Source organism: Diceros bicornis, chromosome 4 (genome assembly GCF_020826845.1).
Source record: "Diceros bicornis minor isolate mBicDic1 chromosome 4, mDicBic1.mat.cur, whole genome shotgun sequence".
NCBI classification, from domain to species: Eukaryota; Metazoa; Chordata; class Mammalia; order Perissodactyla; family Rhinocerotidae; genus Diceros; species Diceros bicornis.
This window is the reverse complement of record NC_080743.1, coordinates 20915474-20936401: the sequence shown is the minus strand read 5'-3', so window position 1 is coordinate 20936401 and position 20928 is coordinate 20915474. Positions and strand designations below refer to the sequence as shown.

At 40.7% G+C, this 20928-nt stretch overlaps 1 protein-coding gene across 1 annotated transcript in view; it reads left to right on the top strand.

Moving 5' to 3' along the window:
• The window catches only part of LOC131404102 (uricase), a 92470-nt gene that overhangs the window by 66974 nt on the left and 4568 nt on the right, over nucleotides 1–20928 (top strand). Inside the window, exons 6-10 of the mRNA XM_058538393.1 lie at nucleotides 6317–6535; nucleotides 8294–8410; nucleotides 8509–8587; nucleotides 18431–18617; nucleotides 20202–20325. Coding sequence (XP_058394376.1) covers nucleotides 6317–6535; nucleotides 8294–8410; nucleotides 8509–8587; nucleotides 18431–18617; nucleotides 20202–20325 — 726 coding nt within the window. The remainder of the gene's footprint in view (nucleotides 1–6316; nucleotides 6536–8293; nucleotides 8411–8508; nucleotides 8588–18430; nucleotides 18618–20201; nucleotides 20326–20928) is intronic.

The following is a 20928-nucleotide window of genomic DNA, read 5'->3' as shown; positions in this document are numbered from 1 at the left end:
TCATGAGTGTCAGCTTCCTTTTCTAAAGGTCAGACTCATGATCTGTACCTTCATGATCTTTACTTCATAGAGTGCTGTCAGGATTCAGTGAGATGCTGTGTGCAAAGCCTCTGGTACATAACTGGCTCTCATTAAATGCTGGTTTCTTCCAACCTTGTTTCCTTTTCTTGCATGACACAGTTATTTCCTTATCCTTACAGATGGACTGAAAATAGTCCTTTGGTGATAGGATTTTAATGGCCACAAATAAGCCTACATCACTCATGTTTTCAACGGTCTTTATCCAGATAGAAGTCAATGTTCAATTAAAATGTAGTGCCCCGTTGTTGAAGGCATGAAGCTGAATTTTCATCCTGCCCCAAAGAGCAATCACCCTTTGATTCTCCCGTTACTTCACAGCTTAAACATCCCTGCAATAAACACAGAATCCATCTGAGCTTAGAATTCTCCTGTAATTTTTAAATGACTGAAATGCTAGAAAAAGTGATGGGTTGGGCAAGAGGCATTTCTCAGTGTTGGGTAAGTTCTGCCTAGTATAGTGTAAGTAGAATAAGACTCTTGAATCTTAGCAAGGCTCTTTCCACTATTCTAGTCTGCCTGTTAGCTGTGTGACTTTGGGCAGCTCACTTATCATCTCTGAGCTAGTTTACTTTAAAATAGGGATTGTTTCCACCAAATCACAGGGTTTTTGTGAGGAATAGATAAGATAATGTAGGTCTCAATGGGTGGGAAGTTTAAAAATGGTATAGAAATACAAGTTTCTGTAGTAGCGTGGCCTTTTCTCTCCTTCTGTTGGTATCAGAATGCTTCCTTTCTCTCCCTAATGAGTGGAGGGGCTGACCATCAATGGGATATAGGGACTCTGATGTAGTGGGAAAGAGCATGTCATTTGGGGGCAAATGGGCTGGGTTGTCCTCCTGCCTCTGTCACCTAGTAACTGTGTGACCTTAGCAGGTTAGCTAACCCTAGTGTCTTCCTTTGTAAACTTGGATAGTAATACCTACTGCACGGGGTTCTTGTAAAGGATTAGAGGAAATAATATTTGCAAATTTCCTGACATATCAAACCCTCACTAAATGGTTGCTGCTGTTATTTTTATTTTCAAGTCTAAACATTAGGAAAGAGATATCTTTCAATGTGTGCATTTCCGTAGACTTTTCTTCCAACCACATTTTTGGAGGTCTCCATCAATTCTTTGTTGTGGGATTTCCTACGCCCAATCCTAGAGGCTCCTGAGGGCCTTGTTCCAGTTCTCTGCCCTAACGCTATTGGTGCTGAGGAGAGCCTGGCAAAAAAGTTAAGATTTCTCCTGGCATTTCGTGATGAGTTTCTCTTCCTTTGTAATAGGCACAAGTATGAAAATAAGTGAGCACCTATAAATGGAATCTTCATTAGGTAACGGGTCACCCTTTCTTTCTACCATAATTATGCGTATGAGTTGTTATACTGTTCTTGAAACATCTGCTTGACAAATCCTTTTAGAGTCACACTTTGAACATAACTCAGCGCATATCCTCCCTTGATAGCAAAAATAAGCCACTCTACAGCTGAAAGCAACATGACATTTCTACTAGATATCAATATTTTTCAATCTGACATTTAGTAAATCATAGGCAGCCAAAAAAATACCAGCTGCCTCTAAGATTATTATTCACCATTATTGTTATTATTATTATGTATTAAGATCCACTGAAGTGATATTAAGATTGTTCATATGAGTGCTCCCTTTTCTCATATTAGTTGAACATTTTTCTCTGAAATCTTTTTGTTCATGAATGCCCAAGAAAATAGCCAGACAAAGGAAAAACCTGGGCAGAGAATTAGAAGAACTTCTCCAGCACATTCCAAAGACAGAGAGAGAGGCTGTCTCGTGTACAGTTCTTCCCTCTATCACAGCATGCTGCAACTGAATTGATATATTTATGCATGTTTGAAGGGTCTTAAATAGCAAGCACTTTTGTATTTCTCTCTGTCATGGAAGATAGAGATGATGCTTACAGAAGCTCTTCTCCTACTTAAGAGAAAATTCTAGTCATTTTAAAATTTAAATTTATAGGGCTGGCCCCGTGGCTTAGCAGTTAAGTGTGCCCGCTCTGCTGCTGGCGGCCCGGGTTCGGATCCCGGGCGCGCACCGACGCACTGCTTCTCCGGCCATGCTGAGGCCGTGTCACAAGTACAGCAACTAGAAGGCTGTGCAACTATGACGTACAACTATCTACTGGGGCTTTGGGGAAAAAAAATAAATAAATAAAAATAAATAAATAAAATAAAATTTAAATTTATAAAAATTTTACCTTACCTTTCCTAGTAATTTTCTGCCTCAAATACATCCACTGGGCCTTCTATAGGTTAATAGACTCCAGGATAAGAACCCCTGGACCTGTAGTGACAACTACATCACTTTCACTGGGGCCTGGAAATAAGACAACACTCACTAACTCATTGCAAAAGTGAAAATTCGTTAAGATTCACATAAAATCTCTGAGAATTCTCTCCAACTCCAACTTTCTTGTTGCCTGCAAGTAATGATTCTCCATCCCTGTATATTTCAAGGCATATCTAAGAAAAGGAGATTTTTCTTGTGTAGAGCCAGGTAGAGATTGACTCCTGTTGATATTTTGTCCAGAGTATTACTCTAGGAAATTGAGTTTCCTTTTGTAACTTTGTTTCCCTGAGCCACACAAGCCTGAGGAAGGACAACCAAAGTGTGAAAGCAGAAGTAGGCCTCATCATAGCAGCAATCTTTGATTTTAGCCCCTCCAGCTCTGGATTGGTGTACAGTCTGGATATTTATCTGTAATGGTAACTGGAAGGACCCTTTGATGCAAAATTTGACATGTAATTATCATTTATCAATGATAATGATAGCTAATATTTATTGAACACTTACTCTTTGCCAGGCACTTTTCTAAGTGCTTTATGTTTTTTCTCACATAATCCTCACAGCAATCTTGAGAGATGGGCACTACTATTATTCTCATTTTATAGATGGAGAAATTTGTCTCCATTCACAGAGCTAATAGGTGGCAGAACAAAGATTCACACCTGCCCTGCCTGACTCCACAGCCCAGAGCCCATTCTCTCAGCTACCTGCCCACCTTCCAGATGAGAGCCAACTTCGTATTTAACTGTACAGTTATCTTGGACATGGATCTCTGCACTATACTGTGCATTATACACAATAGGGTTCTGGCACCTACTTCTGGTTTCTCTGACTTCAGAGCTGGGGGAGGTCTTATTGAGGAGAACAGCCTCAGTTCTGGTCGGGGCCATTATCTGTTCTGTCAGTTCCTGCTGAGAGACTCTCAGTGTCCCACACCATTTTTGTTCCATCCTGCTCCAGCCTCAGATGGTTATGTCCTTTTTATTCTGACTCATTGCTCAGTAGACCTGATTACTCAAGCTTTGCTTGAGTGCCAAGGCCTAGTCAGGAGCTTGCTAAGGAGTGCTGACCCCTTCCCGTCGTGCATGAACTCCAGGACGGCTGTGCTGTGCTGGAGCACTCTGTCTTATTAGCAACGTGAACACTTCGTGCTGCATCGTTGACTCTCTACACTCAATACTGCCATTCCTGGGCCTTTGTTCTCTGGCCAGCTGTGCCTGTGATCTCCACACTGTGGTGATCAGAGGGCAGGAGGTGCCTTCCCCACTTTCCCAGGAAGAGGAACTTCCTGATTGGGGTCTGAGCTGAAGCAGCTCTTCCTATGTTGAAATCTTTTGAGTGTTTTCATTAAACTATTCTGTGTCGTGGTGGTGGTGGTGCACCATTCATTCATTCATTACATATTTATTAAGCACCTATTTATGTTCTAGGTACTGTGCTGAGCATAGGGGTTGCCATGGCGACCAAGATAGAAATTATTTCAGCTGTCATAGTTTACCATTTTTGAACGAATCAGACACGTGAAGAGGCAATTGCAATATAATTTGATAAAGACTCTGATAAGGCAATAATAGAGTATTTTGAGAGTGCATAGAAGGGGCACCTGCACCAGAATTGAAGGTCTGGGGCGGATTACCTGGTAGAAGTGACATTTGAGATTTGATGGATGACTGGAAGAAGTTAGGCAGGTAAAGAGGTTGGTTATTGAGTAGTGAGGAAGAGAAAGGGTGTTCAAGACAGAAAGAGTAGCAAATTCAAAAGCCCACAGGCAGAGAAAGCATGCAGAGCCTGGGCAACCACAATTAACTCAGGATAGCCGAAGCCGAGTTTGAAATAGGGTGTGGCAGGATGTGAAGCTAGAGAGGTGAACAGGGGTGGGGATAGGAAGGGTGGCTATCATTTAATTTTTTTATGTATCACGTAGGTACCACTTGCTTTCACAGACTAACCTACTGTAGCTTGGGTATTTAGTGGCAGGGGATGGGACTGAGGAGTAACATTTGTTGAGTTCTGCTGTGTGCTGGGGATGATGGATGATCACAGAGACCTTTGGTCCTGGATCCCAGCCCATACCATTCAGGGGCCCCAAGCCAGCCAAGTGCCTCCCTCCCCCAGGTAGAATCCCTTGTGGCTCAAGATGTGCCAGAGCCTTCCTCCTGCTACTGCCAGCAGTGTTCTCCACTCCAAAAACTGATACCCTTAATCAAGGTCCCCTCTGCTATCTCTGCTGCTGCTGCTGCTGAGTCCCACAGCCAGGCCTGACATGGCCACTATTGCTGGGGTTGACCTCACTGCACCACTAAGTACTAGGAACTGATCCAGGCCTTTCATATTCACCAGCAACTCTACAAGTAGGGGTAGTTATCTCCGTTTGTACAAATGGGGAAAGTGAGGCTCAGAGACACCAAATTATTTGTTGTAAGCCACAAGGCTATAAGTAGCAAGGCAGAATTTGGACCTGGTCTGATTCCAAAGCCACTACAACCACACAACAGTGCCTCTTTCCCTGTCAGTATCATGGTTCTTATTAGGATTCTTTAAGTCAGCCCTTTAGGTTTTCTCATTGACCGTTTTCTTGAAGATGAGTCCCCCAAAGATTGGGTCACAGGCTTCTGGGAGGCCTCTCCAAGGGTTGTCCCTTAAATGTGTCCCTCCCACAGAAGAAGGACCAAATTCAGATACTACAAATCCTCAGGGTATGTTCAATGGCCAATAGCAGCATGCCCTACCAGGCTCTATCCCCAAGATTTAAGACAGCCTCTGCATCCCCACTTTGATTAAGAACATAACAAAAATTTCTGATGTTGGCTAGTATTTTAAAATTCCTCCCAGGGGATCTGGTGATTTTTTTATGCAAACAGGTTTTTAGGCAGTGTTTGGCATATCTGAGCATATTGCCTACGTGCAATTAGCAGGTGAGGTTCCTTCTCTGTGACCCTCCCCGGACTCTCATTGCATGTTGTTTTGATTTACTTTTATTTTTGTCACCTTGTTTCATTACCATTTTAATGTTCAATTTCAATACTAAATAAAATAGATTTTTCTGTCCCTTTGCTCCTTCCTGCATCTTCTCTGAAACACCAGTAAAGCCCAGGGACAAGTCTTGTAGATCCTAGCAGTGGAAATGGACGTATTCGCTAGCTAGGGCTCCAGCTTCAGAGAAGGGTACTAATGAATCAATCACCATGCTTTTATTAAGTGTCTCTTCACTAAAAGCATAGCTTTCCCTGCAGCCAGATGGCCCTGGCTCTGCACTCCTGAAGGTAGTCTGGACCCTGTCATTAATTACTCTTCTTCCTGGCAGCAGGTATAGAAGAAGCAATTTTCAAATTGTTTTTATTGATCACAGGGCATTTTCTCCAGAATGTCACTCTCTATAAAAAAGGGGGATATAATTATTTCCAGTTAACATAGTACAAATATTTACATAAGAAAGGCAGTTTACATAGTGGTTAGGATTACAGTTTGGAGTCAACCCACCTGAGTGTGAATCCTGGCTCTGTCCTTTACTAGCTATGTAAAATAGGGCAAGTCACTTCAACTCCTTGAACCTCAGCTTCTCCCTCTGTTAAATGAATAATATTAGTTCATAGAGCTGTTATAAGGATTAAGTTAGCAGGGATTAAACAAGACAGAGTAAATAGTTTGGCCCAGGATGTAATTATAATTATTATTATTGCTTATTATTATCAAGAAATCCATCTACCTGTCTGTCTCCAGGCCAACCTGATATATATTCATCTGTTTCTTGGGATTCTCTTTTCTCTCATTCTTCTTCAAATGAGTACTCTGTCTCCTGGTAGAAATGTCTCATGCATACTATTACTCTCACCTTTTATAATTATGTGATAAAATTAAGGCTTAAAGAAATGGCAATTCACTTTTTGCTTTCATTTAGCCTTCTTCAATAAGATAACTATATTTTCATTGCAGAATGATGAGGTGGAGTTTGTCCGAACTGGCTATGGGAAGGATATGATAAAAGTTCTCCATATTCAGCGAGATGGGAAATATCACAGCATTAAAGAGGTGGCAACTTCTGTGCAACTTACTCTGAGCTCCAAAAAAGAGTACCTCCGTGGAGATAACTCAGACGTCATCCCTACAGACACCATGAAGAACACAGTTCATGTCTTGGCAAAGTTCAAGGGGGTATGCGTCCTTCTTCTTAGATGCTCCCTATCCTGATGCAGGATTCACTATACAATAGCATGAGGATATTACTTGCTTATTTCAAGTTCCGTTTACTTTTTACCCAATTTTTACAGTGAGCCATTAAAAAATTTTCCTTTTCTATTCTAAAATTCTCAGCCTTACAGAAAAGCTTGCTTTTTTTTAATCACCGTTTTGTTTTCTTTTCTTGGTTATCAACTCACTACAGCATCTTTTAGGTAGAAAATCCTATCTGACAAATTTACTTGTTATCTCTTAGTTAGGATCATTGGCAAATCAAAGCCCTGAGGATTTCAGAATAGAACTTAACACATTTTTGTCATGCATTTCTTTGAGTCCTATCATTTATTTTTTTCTTTTAGAATGGTGTACATTTTATAGAAGAAGAAAGCACCATTTCTCTTCCTGGTGATACTATAGGGGAAAATCTTGGGTATAAGATACATTTTGAAATCTGTTTGTCCAAGATTTAATGCCTTCCTAATTTTCCCCCTCCATGACCACTTAGTATCCACATATGGTGGTAATTGTACTCTTCAGAAGGGTCTCAGATCTGATAGAATCTGATGTTTTAGCACTTCCTCCTTGGGTTTAAATGTGAGTGAAGTTATGCTGGACCAGCAGCAGATTTCTGGGCAATTCACGATCATTTTTTTATTTGCTAAGAAGTCTAAAAAAACACAGAGCTTCATTTCTCATGCTTTTGCCTGAAATCCACACCCATAATGCATGAAATGAACAAACTAATCGACATATAATTTCTGTAAGGCCTATCTCCATCCTGAACCTTCTCTTGTTAATCAGAATGGCCTAGCAAGTATAGACAGGGCAATGGAAAAAGGCATTGCTCTCTTAAAAAAAAATTGAAAATAGGTTTCTATACTGCATTATAGTAGAAGGCCAGGTAACACAGATTTTTATATTTCCTGTACTGTGTGAGAGGTGCAGAAAAGTGAGGGAATGGACCTGGATGTTAAAAACAATTTAAATTCGTTCATTATAGATAGAGTGACAATATAATTTCTTATCCAAACCAAGACACTTTGGGGAATGAAATAAGATGCTATTAATACTTATTCTGGGACAATAGGTATAAAACAGAACTGTCCTGAGTAAACCTGTACAAATAGTCCACTTTAATTATAAGCAAAGCCATAAATAATTTGTAGACTGTGCTAGGACCATAAAATATTGCCTAGAGATTAATATGAAGAATTTGTACAGAAGTAAGGAGGTGCTTTATGGGGGTGGAGAGCTGCGGTTGGTCAATAGAAGGCCTGTTTGCAAGGCAAGGAGGCTGAAGTGGTCCTTCATTAACATTTTTCCTTGGGAAACTGGGAGGCCCATTTGCCAGCCTCATAAAGAGACGGGAGTATGATGGAGTATACTGTAGTACTGTAGTTGGCGTGGGTGGTGACTGAGCCCACCGGGAGGAGAATCTGAATGTAAGTTATTTTTTGCTCATCCATTGATTGACACATCCTCTCTTGTAAAACAGTTTTCTTTTAAAAACAGGACAGGGTCTTACCTGGTGATGGTGATCTATTAGCTACACTGAGGAGCTCTTGTGAAAAATTGGGATAAGGACCAATTCACCTCTCAAGATTCTTTCTAAGTCTGTGTTTCTCTGATTCTAAAAAGCACCTGATCAGGAAAGAGAGCTCCATGGGTATTCAAAAATTATTTTCAAACGGGGCAAGTATTTCTGATCACTAGCATTTTTCTTTCTTTTTACAGATCAAAAGCATAGAAGCCTTTGCTATGAGTATCTGTGAGCATTTCCTTTCTTCTTTTAACCATGTCATCCGAGTTCAAGTCTACATGGAAGAAGTCCCTTGGAAGCGTTTTGAAAAGGTTACCTCACGTATTTGTGCTTTCAGTTTAATTAAAGAAATTGGCTTTATGACATATGCTGAAATTTTACTGGAAACAATTGTTTTTCTGATTTTCAGAATGGAGTTAAGCATGTCCACGCATTTATTCACACTCCCACTGCAACGCGCTTCTGTGAGGTGGAACAGATGAAGAACGGTGAGGAAATATTTTTCAAGCATTGATTCCGCAGTAGTGATTTCAGGTTATTAACATCGAGGAAAACTATAGATAATTTTGAAGGCTTTTTTATGTGAGATGGGAATGATCATTGCGACTTTGGATTACGTTAAAGAACTATTTGCTTTTTATCTTAAAAATGAAATAATACCTTTTGCAACAAATCTCGGGGGTTGAGGGTGGTAAATAATTTTTATTACCTGATTTTGAGGTGAAGAAAAACAAAAGCCCAGGCTGATCTCTGAATTTTCTGACCAGTACTTTTTGTACCATACCATGCTATAGTTATAATAACCTGTATAGGAAATATCTAGGAAATAACAATCAAGTTTCCCTGATATTTTATTTGCATAATAATAAAACCACTGACATTATAATTACTATAAAATGAACCTCATTTAAAATAGCAATGACAATTATATAATTCTACTGCCAAGAAATTTAAAAAATTAACTGTGGAACATAATTACAATACAGACCTTATTAGTACTGATGATTGAACTTAGCAAATATTAAAATTCCCAAAGCTTGTCTTCCATTGATTTGTTGAAGTTGTCAGAGCAGAGTTCAATAATTGGCTAAAAGTTAGACTAGAAGACCTCTAAGAACCACGCAGCCAAATGTGGTAGAAATGTTTTTATCCTGATAAAAAATAAACTGTAATAATCATTATAAATTGAGAGTGTGGACTCTGAACTTTTTTCTTTTTCTGTTTTCCTTTCCTTTTCTCTCTTCCCTTTTCCTCTCCTCTCTTCTCTTTCCTGTCTGTACCTTTCCTTTCTGTATCCCCTTCTCTTTCTTCTCCAGCTCTCTTCAGTAAGAATTTGAGGTGGCATGTCATAAATGTCAGAACTATTATAAGTTTAATAAAATATAAGTCCCTTCTCATTCTGGGTCCTATTGGATAATGCCTTCTCTTAGAAAGTTCTAGTGTGTTAGCTATCATTTAATATTTTTTCCCATCTGTATTAAATTCTAGACACAGCCAGGGCCTTTGTTTGATTAACACTTAAGAAATTATTGTCATATAAAGGAGACTGAATAACTATTTGTTGAATTAAGTTGAAAAGATAAGGATTTTTTGATCCCCTAAATGTGTCGTCATGTGATATATTAACTTATTGATTGAGCTGTTTGTCAGTTAAAATGTAACTTCCTTTCTTTTTCCTCCTTTCCTCCCACCCTCCCTTCCTTTCTTCCTTCCTTCTTCCTTTCCTTTTTGCCTTAGGTATGTGGCTTTGGAAGAAAGAGAGAAAGAAAGGTTTCCTGATTCACAAGACCGGTGTTTTCCTACCCAAACCACACTGACTACCCTTATAAAATCATAAACTCTAAACTGGCACTCTCTAGCAGAAATACAATGCAGGCCACATATGGAATTTTAACATTTTCTAGTAGTCATATTATAAAAGCAAAAAGAAATTAATTTTAATAAGACATTTTATTTAACCCAATATATCCAAAATACCACTTAAGTATGTAATAAATATAAAAATTATTAATGAAAAATTTTACATTCTTTTTTAAAAATCAAATCTTTGAAATATTGTGCATATTTTATATTTACAGAACATTTCAATTCACATTTACCATGTTCCAAGTGCTTAATAGCCACATGTGGCTAGTGGCTACCATATTGGTTAGCACAACTCTAAACCATTTTGAGTGATTTTTGTGATGCTTAACATATTTCTCATTCTACTTTCAATTATGTAAAATAGTAGCAGGGGCTAGAATTAGATTTCAGGAGAGCTAACTAAAAAAAATGAGAGCATTTATGAAATATGTTTATGTCATTCACTGAAATACTATTAATTCAACAATGATTTTGAGGGCTTTTTATGTATACTAGGGGCTGTAGATTCAGAGGTGAGTAAGACGTTCCCTGACCCTAGTGAGTTCACAGCAAATAAATAGTAGGAGATAGATTTATAAATAGATTTATTGCAATATGAGGGGCCAAAGGCCATAATGAAGGAATTAAAGTTATGCTATGGGAGCAAAGCAGTACAGAAAACTAACTCTTCCTAGGGCAGTCTAGAAGGCTTAACAGGGGAGGAGGAAGTATTCTAATTGACTTTTGAAAAATGATTCAGAATGTGCTGGGCATAGGAAGGGGAAAAGAAATTACAAGCAGAAGAAATAGAATGTCTATGGTAGGAGTCATGAAGGAGTGGAAGAGGGAAACTGATTTTGAGCATTGGTCTATGCTGACCTCCATACTGGGCCAATAATTTTAGTGTTGAAATGGCAAGGCATTTGAGGAACGGTAGCAAGTTCGAAGGGTCTAGCTCTTAGAATGTAAGGATCAGAGAAGAAGATGAAGAGGTTGGTTTTGGCTGGATTTTGAAGGCCCTCACGTGCCATACTAACACGATTGGTGTAACTTGGAGGCAGTTTCGCACGGTAGTTAAGCCCATAGGTCTTAGAATCAGACTAAACTATATTTGAATTTGAGGTCCACTAATTAATAACTTTGTGACTGTGAGCAAGTTACATACACTACTTCAGTGGTTTTTCATTTTCAAGAGGAGGATAACAGTGTCCACCTTAACAATTGTCCAGAGAATTAAAGGAGATAAATGTTAATGTAAAGCATTTAGCACAGTACCTGGCACATAGAAGCCCTCCTTAGATGGCAGCTATTATTATTATTTAGAATGACAATACAGATCCAGAGAAGCTCTTTTTGTGTATGTGTGTACTATTCAGTAATTCTGAGCAAGGTTATGGTGAACTGGCTAGAGAAACAGGCAGTAGTGACACATTTGGAGACTTGTTGCAGAGAGGAAGAAATGATGGAGTCTGAACTAAGGCAGTAGAAGTAGAAATGGAGAGACTGCAGGGGCAGAGGGGCATCATGTGAGACATTTCTGAAGTGTACTTACTAGGTCTGAGTGGTTGAGTAGGGATGGGAGGTTAGAGAGAAGAGGGTGGTTAAAGATACCCTGAAGTTGGGGTCCTGGAGGAGTTGACTAAGGAGGATACAGGAGAAGACGAAGTCTTCCGGGGGAAGCTGGTGAGTTTGGGAATGAGGGATAGAAATAGATTTGGAGACCATCAACAGTAGGTAGTAGGTGAAGCCATGGGGAAGAAGGAGCATTCCAGAAAAACATATAAAGGGAGAAGAGGAAAGATGAGAGGGTCTGGGGAAAATTCCCCAGTTTAAGGGTTGGGCAATGTAAAGAGTGAGACAGAAGAATGGTCAGAGAGATAGGAGGATTAGAGACAGTAGTGTCATGGAAGCAAAAGAAAAATACATTTCAAGAAATCAGGGATAGTTGTTGGGGTAACAAATAGGCTCATCGGTAGGGGCTCCACACAAGAAGTTTACTTCTCTTTTTACAAGTCCAATTCAGGGTGTGTGTGTGTGTATTTTGGGGGCGTGCTCTGCTCCAGGAAGTTATTCAGGAACCTGGGTTGATGCAACCATACATTTTTAATCCTTACTTTTCGGGGTTACCTTGAGAGTAGATCCCTGTACCAGATAATCAGGAGAGGAAAAGAGCTTGGAGGAGCAAAAGGAGGAGACATCAAGCATGACACCAGGCCTGAAAGAAGCACATAGCACTTATACGGGAGAGAACCCAATCACACAGCGATACCTAACTGCAAGGACGGCCGAGAAATGTAGTCTAGCCAGGTACCTAGGAGGAAGAGTAGATAGATTTAGTGGACAGCTAGCAGTCTGTGTGGGTTAAGAAGCTGTGTTAAAGGAAGACTGAAGAGAAAGTGTGCAGTTTGGCAAACAGGCATCATTGGTGACCTCTGCAAGAATATTTTAGCAAAGCTCTGGGGGTGGAAGTGGAGTGGCCAAGTATAGGGCTCTGCTGATCATAAGAAGAAAACACGCTGCTCTTCATAGCCTTGTTCTTTCCAGGAATTATCAGGAGCTATCATCAGGCTGAATTGTAGTCACCTGGCTGCTGCAGGGTGGAAAAACTAATCATCATAATTAGGCCAAAGCTTTTTCTTTCTGCAGAAAGCAACAAAGATGCAGGGTATTGTGATCATTGTGGCAGTGTTCCCAAAAGCTCCAGCTTGACTCATCTAGAGTCCAGCGCCCCTCTGATATGCTGGGCTGGCAGGGATCAGGGTAGGGGAAGAGGCATCTGTTGTCTTAAGTGTGTGCACACGTATATGAGTGTATCTTCCTATGTTGTGTGAATGAAGATGACATTTGTACTCTGTCCCTCTTTGGAGAGTAGAGATCTATGCTGTTTTGGTAGCAAAGTTTAATTCTTAATTCGCTTATTATCCAGGAACTAAAACCGCAGATATTGTGAGGTGAGTCAATGTACAATCACTGTCACCAAAGATGCCCTGGCATACACTTAACTGAAGAAAATAATCATCTCACACACACACACACACACACGCCAATTCACATGGTGAGGGCTGTTGTTACAAACCTCTAAGCAGGGTTTTTGGTGGGGGGCTGGCTAGGATGGTGAGAATTCTGCCCCCTCAAACACATGTACTTAATCACACATTCAGCCATGCAACTTCTGAAAGGGACTTTTCCCAGCAGATTATGTAACTGGGTTTCTCCTGGTGAACTGGATTCATTCTTATCAATTGAACAAACATTTATAGAAAGCCTACAAAATCTCAGGCACCATTTTAGGCCCTGAGAATTCCCATAAAGCTCTCATTACACTAATTTTTCTAGTGGATCTTTTAAAGCTACATCATTAAGTGTACTTTTAGCTGTTTCAAAGTCTGCTAGTTCCATGGGAGAATCTGGAAGAAAGAAAGAAATTCGTTCACCCAAAGAAATGACTGGCGTTATGTTTGTGACTTCCCAAGCTCGGAGTGGAGAATTAGGCTCTGCATGTGTGATGCAAGCTGTGGGTTTAGGTGTTATAAGGAACCTGGATCTTTCAAACTCTCTCTCTCATTTGTCTCTGTGAACTACAAGCTTAGCCAAGCCTTGAAGTCACTGAGATGGTTGAGTCATTAATTTGAACTAATTGAACTAAGCAGAGCATCCCCCCAACACACACACACACACACACACACACACACACACAATATTTGAATTATAATTCACAATTCTTTAAGGATCAAATTTCTCCCAATCTGATACTAATTATAAAAATTCAACCAAAGCATAGCTAAGTAGAGGAATGGAAGATGGAGAAGAGATCTCAAATAAGAGATACTGTCTTCTGATAGTGAAAAAAATCTATTGACGTGGAGTCTAGTGGGGCTAGGAGGATGGTTTTAAGGAAGGGGGTTGATGAAATCGAAGTCCTAGTGGAGAATAGATTTAAGAGGTGTCAAGTTGGGCAGACAGAAGAAATGAGATGGGGAAAGTGGGAGACCCCGAGATGGCCATTGCTAAGAAGACTGCTTATGTCCTTTTGATATCAAGACTAAGGCACTCTTCAGTTACTCCAAAAGATAAGTTCTTGGCAAACACAAGGTCTTTTAAAATCGTTTTGATCATCACCTCCTTGTACAAACTTCCTTCCATCTGGATGATGTCATCTTTCTCCATCCAGAATTGCACAGAGGGAGCTTTTACTCTCCCAGCATGAGCTAAATGGCCTCTTAAAACCAAATGATATTAATTGATTTTCACTTTTTCTAGCACTTTACAAGTTTGAGGTTTTCTCCTAGAATGATTTAATATAGTTTTAAAATATCCTCCTTTTAGCTATTTGTGTCCTTCTTGGAGGTGTTAAACGTGGAAGCAATTATCCTCTTCATGACAGGATTTTTTTCTTGGCTCAGTAAAGCTTTGCGCTTTGTGACACCTGATGCGTAGGTAAGGAATTTGGCTTATTTTCCATTAATTTGCAGTGAGTTTCTTTCCTGTAGAGAGCTAAAGGGTAAGATATATGCTTCTCTGAGAGATAAACCACAATCTGTTAAGTGTGTAGGAGGACACTAAAAGCTAGAAAAAATTATGTTCTAGCAAAGTAAAATGTGAAAATTTTCCTTTTGCGTTATTCCATAACCATGGCAGGAAGGCAAAAAAAAGCTGATTAAGTGGTTTCATGGGAAGTAACCTAGAAAAGGACAGTCTTTTTGGTTGAATTACTTCTTGTTAGTCTAAATTGGAATCTTTTTTAGAGTGTTTGAGGCATCATATTTTTAGTTGATGGGCCCATGAATTTGAAAGGCTCAGGTTCTTACCAGTGCTCAGAGAGCTGGGGCACCGCCAACAGAGAAGATAAAATAAGCTCTCTGATTTCATCCGGAGTGTCTAATGTGTGCCAAGGAAAAATATTTTTCACGAAGAGAAGAGGTGTTTTTTTTGTTGTTGTTGTTCATAGGATGATGAGCGCACCAGAGTAGATGGTTTGCATTCTGCCAAAACTGTGGCAATAGTTAATTGTCTTTGGGAACATGAGACATTTTATTCTGTGTGAAACTGAGGCCAAAACACATTAGAAAATGCAACTGCTTTCTCCATTTTCAGATTCTAGCAAGAGAGTAGATTTCATTTCAAAGTAGCCTAGCAGGACTGACACTCCCCTAAGATCAATAAATCTCATCCCGGGGCTGGAGGTGGATAGGGACGGCACGACAGAAGTAATTCTCAGAACCCAATGAGCCTTTGCAAAACATAGGAAATATTTACAGGTGGTTGGCGTCGATAACAAAAAGTCAGTTGTGGCAAAATCATTGTAATAACTTTTACAGAGACTTTCCCGTGGGGCAGCCACTCTACTAAGTTCTTTATGTGTATTATCTTAGACCTCTCTCAACTCTCAGATATAGGTATGATTATCTCCATTTGACAGATGAAAATATCAAGGTAGGAAGAGGTTAAGTAATTTTCTCACGGGAATAGAGCTCATAAATAGGGGAGAGGAGGCACAAAACAAACTGGCAGTGAATTCGGGGAATCTGAGTCCCAAGGCTGGGGACTCAACCGCTACGCATCATGGCGTTTGGAATCCTTTTATGATTAAGATCATTGGGGGAGGCAAAGTCTGGTTGGCTTACATAGATGCTGGCAGTCAAGGCCAGCTGTATAGGAAAAGATGAAATAGGTAAAGTTTGCCTTTGGTTCTCCTCTACCTTCTCTTTATCCCTCTTCAGGGGTTCCCACTACTCATTCTAACCCCAGTCCTGATTGCAAAACCATGTTTCATTTTTATAGGATTTTTTTTTCTAGAAGGAATTACTGTTGGAAGTGAATAATGATATTAGTTTATAAAGGCTTAAAGAGTCACTTCTTTAAGGGGTTTTTGTATTCCAATAGGACATTTTTAAAAAATAAAAAATTTTCAAGACATGTAGGGGCCATTTTTAAAAGTGATGCTTCAATTTCCATTTAACCAATGGAGATGGTATTTTTCAGGCTGAGAGCTTTGTCTGAGGCCTCAAAGCACACTGTGGAATGGGAGGTGGCAACTTTCTTTTCTCCTGGAAAGGCCATTTATTGTACAGAAATGGGGAGAGTTAAAGGAAGGAGGAAACATTGTATGGATGGGGAGTGGTCCAAAAAAGAAGAAAGAAAAGGATGGAATCTCATAATTGGGTGCTGAGTGCAAACTCTACCTCTGCCTGTTTCTAGCCATGTGACTGGACAAATGATTAAAAGTCGCCTATATAAAAATACCTACATAATAGAGTTGTGAAGATTAAGTAAATAAAGACTGAAAAAGGCAGCAACCAAATCTATTTCAATAGTCAGGACGTTCTTAGCTAATGTTGACCTTCTCCCTCTCCCCGCCTGCCACACTGTGTGTTAGAGTTGGGGTGGGGGGTAATCAGGAAGAGAAATGAGAAAGATTGATGGAGGAGAACTGTCTAGGAGAAAAGAGACTAGTTGTGAGATACTTATTCCTTGATGTGAATCAATCTTGTTGCACTCACTCACTCATTCATTCATTCATTCAACAGATACTTATTGATTGCTTCTGCAGTTCTCTTGGGTTTGAGACTTAGGCTCACTTGGATCAGCTCTACAGTGAATTTAGAAATGCTGATTTTGCAGAAACATGTCTTTATACATGTAGAATCTGATAAACCCCATCAACTTAAGGCATTAAGGCATTGCTGGTGTCTTTCTCTTGATCCTTCTTCAAATATCACTTCCAATGAGAATTTCAGAATGTTAAACAACTACCATTTCTGTTTTGCTGCACTACACTAGAACACTCTAGCCAGAACACCTTATTTAATTAGCATATATTTAATTAGCACAGCTGCCACTAACCACTGGCCATTGCTCTCTCTGGTAGATGCACACACGTGGCTGGGAAAATATTAAAATATAGTCATTATTTACCTACTTCTGAAACTCCACAACTCCTCAGTTAACCACAGCAATTGAAACCACACAGGTGATAGAAACCATTGGATAACTAAGAGCTGCCCTGGATTTTAATTGAGGACCATGAGTGACATTGTTGTTCTTCAACTAAGACCATGTACAAATAGTGATGCCTGACACCTTCGGCCCTTGATTTATATACTCAACTGGTCAAGAAGGATACATATTAATCAGGACTAACTTTGGAATTACAAACCGGTGACCTTAGTCATCCTGCCATGGCACTGTGCTATTGGGGGTTTGTACCCAAGTGCCCCCTGAATGTCCGGCCTCATCAGCCTATGCATACCAGTAAGGCCATGGTGATGTTCATTTCTGATTTTTCCTGGTCTTGTTAGCTCTCTCATTACAACACTGCTGGACGTCTCTAGCCAAACTCTCCCACCCTCTGACAGCCTGGAGGGGCTGTCTCACATGTGCTGAGGGAGAAGCTTGCACCCATTGAGTATACTAGCTCTGCCCAGCATTTGCTGTGCCAGTTGCCACTGCTGCTTGGGAAGGATGCTGCTCTCCAGTAAGCATTGTACCCTGGGGCTTCCCAGTGTGTCACATGGCAGCCATGTTCTCTTCAGGCTTCACCAAACTGCTGGAGCTACAGTGTGTTCCACATAGAAAAAGAAAGAGAGAATCTTCTTCTCCCTAACTCGGTGCCCCACCTGTCACCTGGACCCTGAGCTAGAACACCTGGCACACAAGGAAGCAGCTTCTTCAGATTATGCCTGTCACCCCTCCATCTCCCGCATTCACCTCATGTGGTCACTTAGAGAGCCATACCATCTCCTCCATTGTGTTCAACTCGCCCTTCTCTCCCACAGGTCCCATGAGCCAACTTTGTCCCTTTTCAATTCAGTCAAAACCCAGAGTCTTTATGGGTATGCACATAGGCTGATCTATACCTTGCCAGTCACTGGTTTCATGTTCCCAGTCTCTGTTTAGGCTCAGCCAGGCCCGTGCTGCTACCTATTCATGAAGTTGTCTGGTTTTACTGAGCTCATAACCACAAGGGAACTGAGACACCATCAAGGTCTGGTGGAGATTGCAGACATCAGCCAGTGTAGACCATCAACATGAGGACTAACCCCCAGTAAAGGGGGTCAAAATAGCAGACAGATGAACTACGCTTGAGAAGCTTATTAACTCCTTTTGGCATGATCGCCTGTTGAGTGAGACAGAGCTCAAAACATGGAAGGTAATTTGGCCTAGAACACACCCCTGCAGAGAGCTGAGAGAAAGGTATTCATTTCTGTGGGCTTCACTGCAACCTGGAGGTTTATTCTCTGACCCTCAGTTCTCCTAGGGCATGAGGGGGCAGGGAGCCACGGAATCCAGAGAGGGAAAGGCACATGGTCCTAATCACTTGGACTTCAGAGGAGGCAGGGAGACAGAAAACAAGGGCAATGATGTAGTTCTTCATACAAACATAATATGCCGTGTGGTAATAACCAGGATCCTCAGAAGTAGGTATCAGTGAAAATGCTCTGTTTTGTTTATAACTTCATCCCCTCTTACCTTTTTACTTAAAACAGCACCTCCAGTCATTCATTCTGGAATCAAAGACCTCAAGGTCTTGAAAACCACCCAGTCTGGATTTGAAGGATTCATCAAGGACCAGTTCACCACCCTCCCTGAGGTGAAGGACCGGTGCTTTGCCACTCAAGTGTACTGCAAGTGGCGCTACCACCAGTGCAGAGACGTGGAGTTTGACGCTACCTGGTATGAGCAGGTGCTAGGGCCTGGTGCTATGCCAACAGAGTCTGCCCTCCTCCCAGGGGCCCAGAGTTCACGGACTCTTCCATCTGAAAGGGAAACTTAGAGGCCGTTCAATTCAACCTCCTCACTGTTCAGAATCCCTTCTGTTGGATAACAGAAAGAGCACTGTCTTACCTTGAGTTAGTAAATCTGCACTTGAATCTCAGATGCTGTTAGCTATAATGACCTTGAGTGGACCACCTAATTTCCCTGACTCTCTGTTTTTTAATTGATTAAATCAGTAGTTCTCAAGCATCATTGTGTATCAGATCACCTGGAGAGCTTGTTAAAATGCAGAGCATTGGGCCCACCCCAGAGGTTCTGATTCTGTAGGTCTAGGGTGGGGCCTGAGAACTTGCATTTCTAACAAACTCCCAGGTGATGCAGATGCTGCTTGACCAGGGGCCACACTGTAAGAACCACTGTATCAAGTGAGGATATGCTATTTGGTCTCACTCCCTCATCCTAGATGTAGAGAGGGCTAAACTAGGGTGACCAACTCATCCCAGTTTACCAAGGACTTTCCTGATTTTAATACTGAAAGTCCCATGTCCCAGGAAACTCCATGGTCCCAGACAAACTGGGACAGTTGGGTCACCATAGGCTAAACTCAAAATGAGATGACATTCACAGAAACACTTTATAAATGATAAATGCCTTAAAAATGTAAAGGTATGATGATGATTATAATATCCTTGACAATAATTAGGCCCCTGGACTCCCAGAGTTTGCTTTTTGACCTGGCATCTCATTCCTTTGCTGAAGCTCTGTTTGTTAGAAACTTCTACCCTATACTGAGCTGGAATCTGCCCCCCACCCTATAGTTTCCTCCCACTGGTATAGTTTTGCTCTACTCCTTTTATTATGTGATAGGTTGGAAAATGTTTGAAGAGAACCTCACCTCGATCTTCTTTTTCCTCTTTTATTTCAAGTGTTTCCCCATGGACAGTGGCCTGATGTATTTATGTTGAAGAGAGCAGGAAATTGAGCATACCAGAGTCAGGGTACTAGTTGTGCCTCCCACCTAAAAGAGGGACTTAGAGAGGATGATTTAACTTTTAAACTCAGATTCCTCATCTCTAAATTGGGGATAATAGTACCTACCTCAGGTAAATTGAGAGAATTCAAGGAAGTAATCACATAAAATACTTAGCACAGAGCCTGGCACAGAATAAAACCTCTAAATATATAAAAACTGAAGGAACCAACCAGGCCGAGCAATAAGAGAGTTAGGAGTACTTGGGAGTCCTCGTCATAGGTTTTTCAAACATGGAGGGAGATTTACCCTGCAATGCCCACTGGGCCCTGAGCCAGATTATGAAGATCACCTAGTGATGCTCAATATGTTTGTTGAATGGTGTGTGTGTGTAGGGGAAGAGGAAGTGAGGGGTTTTGTTTTTGTTTTTGGCATTACAAGATATTAATCTCTTCTAAAACCAGCAATAAAATTGTTTTCTGGGGGACAGAATGGTCACCCCTTCTTAGCTTCATAATACATTCTAAAAGACCACCCTGTAAGAGTCCTTGGTTCTCTTTTTTGTGTTTTAGGGACACAGTTCAGGACATTATCCTAGAGAAATTTGCTGGACCCTATGACAAAGGCGAGTACTCTCCCTCTGTCCAGAAGACCCTTTATGACATCCAGGTGCTCTCCCTGAGCCGGGTTCCTGAGGTATGTTTTGTCATTTGCCATTCTGAGGACTGAGAGAGCTTGTTGTGTCTCCTGTCAGCTCTGAGAAAGAGTTGAGAGTTAAAATAAGAAAGTGGAAGACACATGAAAAATGACATCTGTTGTTGTTCAAAAGCTTGTTATAGCAAGTGAGAAGAGAGCAAAAAATGGAAAAATCTGTCCAACCTGAAAATACAGGCCACTGCTGTAGTTCTTGAGTTTTTTTGAAAATTCTTTGGGTCTCTTCAACCTGCCACAATTTAAGCCTCATATTCAGGATACTCGAATGCCCTGAAAGAGGGGTAATTAGACCAAGAATCTATGTTTCAGAGGAGCCAGAGAATGAAGGATGGATGCAGACAGATTCCATCCATCCATCCATCCGTCCATCCATCCATCCATCCATCCATGCATTTGATATCATTGAATGGTTTTTATGTCTCTATCCTCAAAGAGCTCATTATCCAGTGAAAGAAAAAAAGTAAACTAACAATACAATAGAGAATAGAGTATTATGAAAATACAGAAGAAGGCACCTAACTCAGGTCTAGGGATAGGGCCAGCAAGGCTTTCTGGAGGGAGAGGTGTTTGAGTTAAATCTTAAGG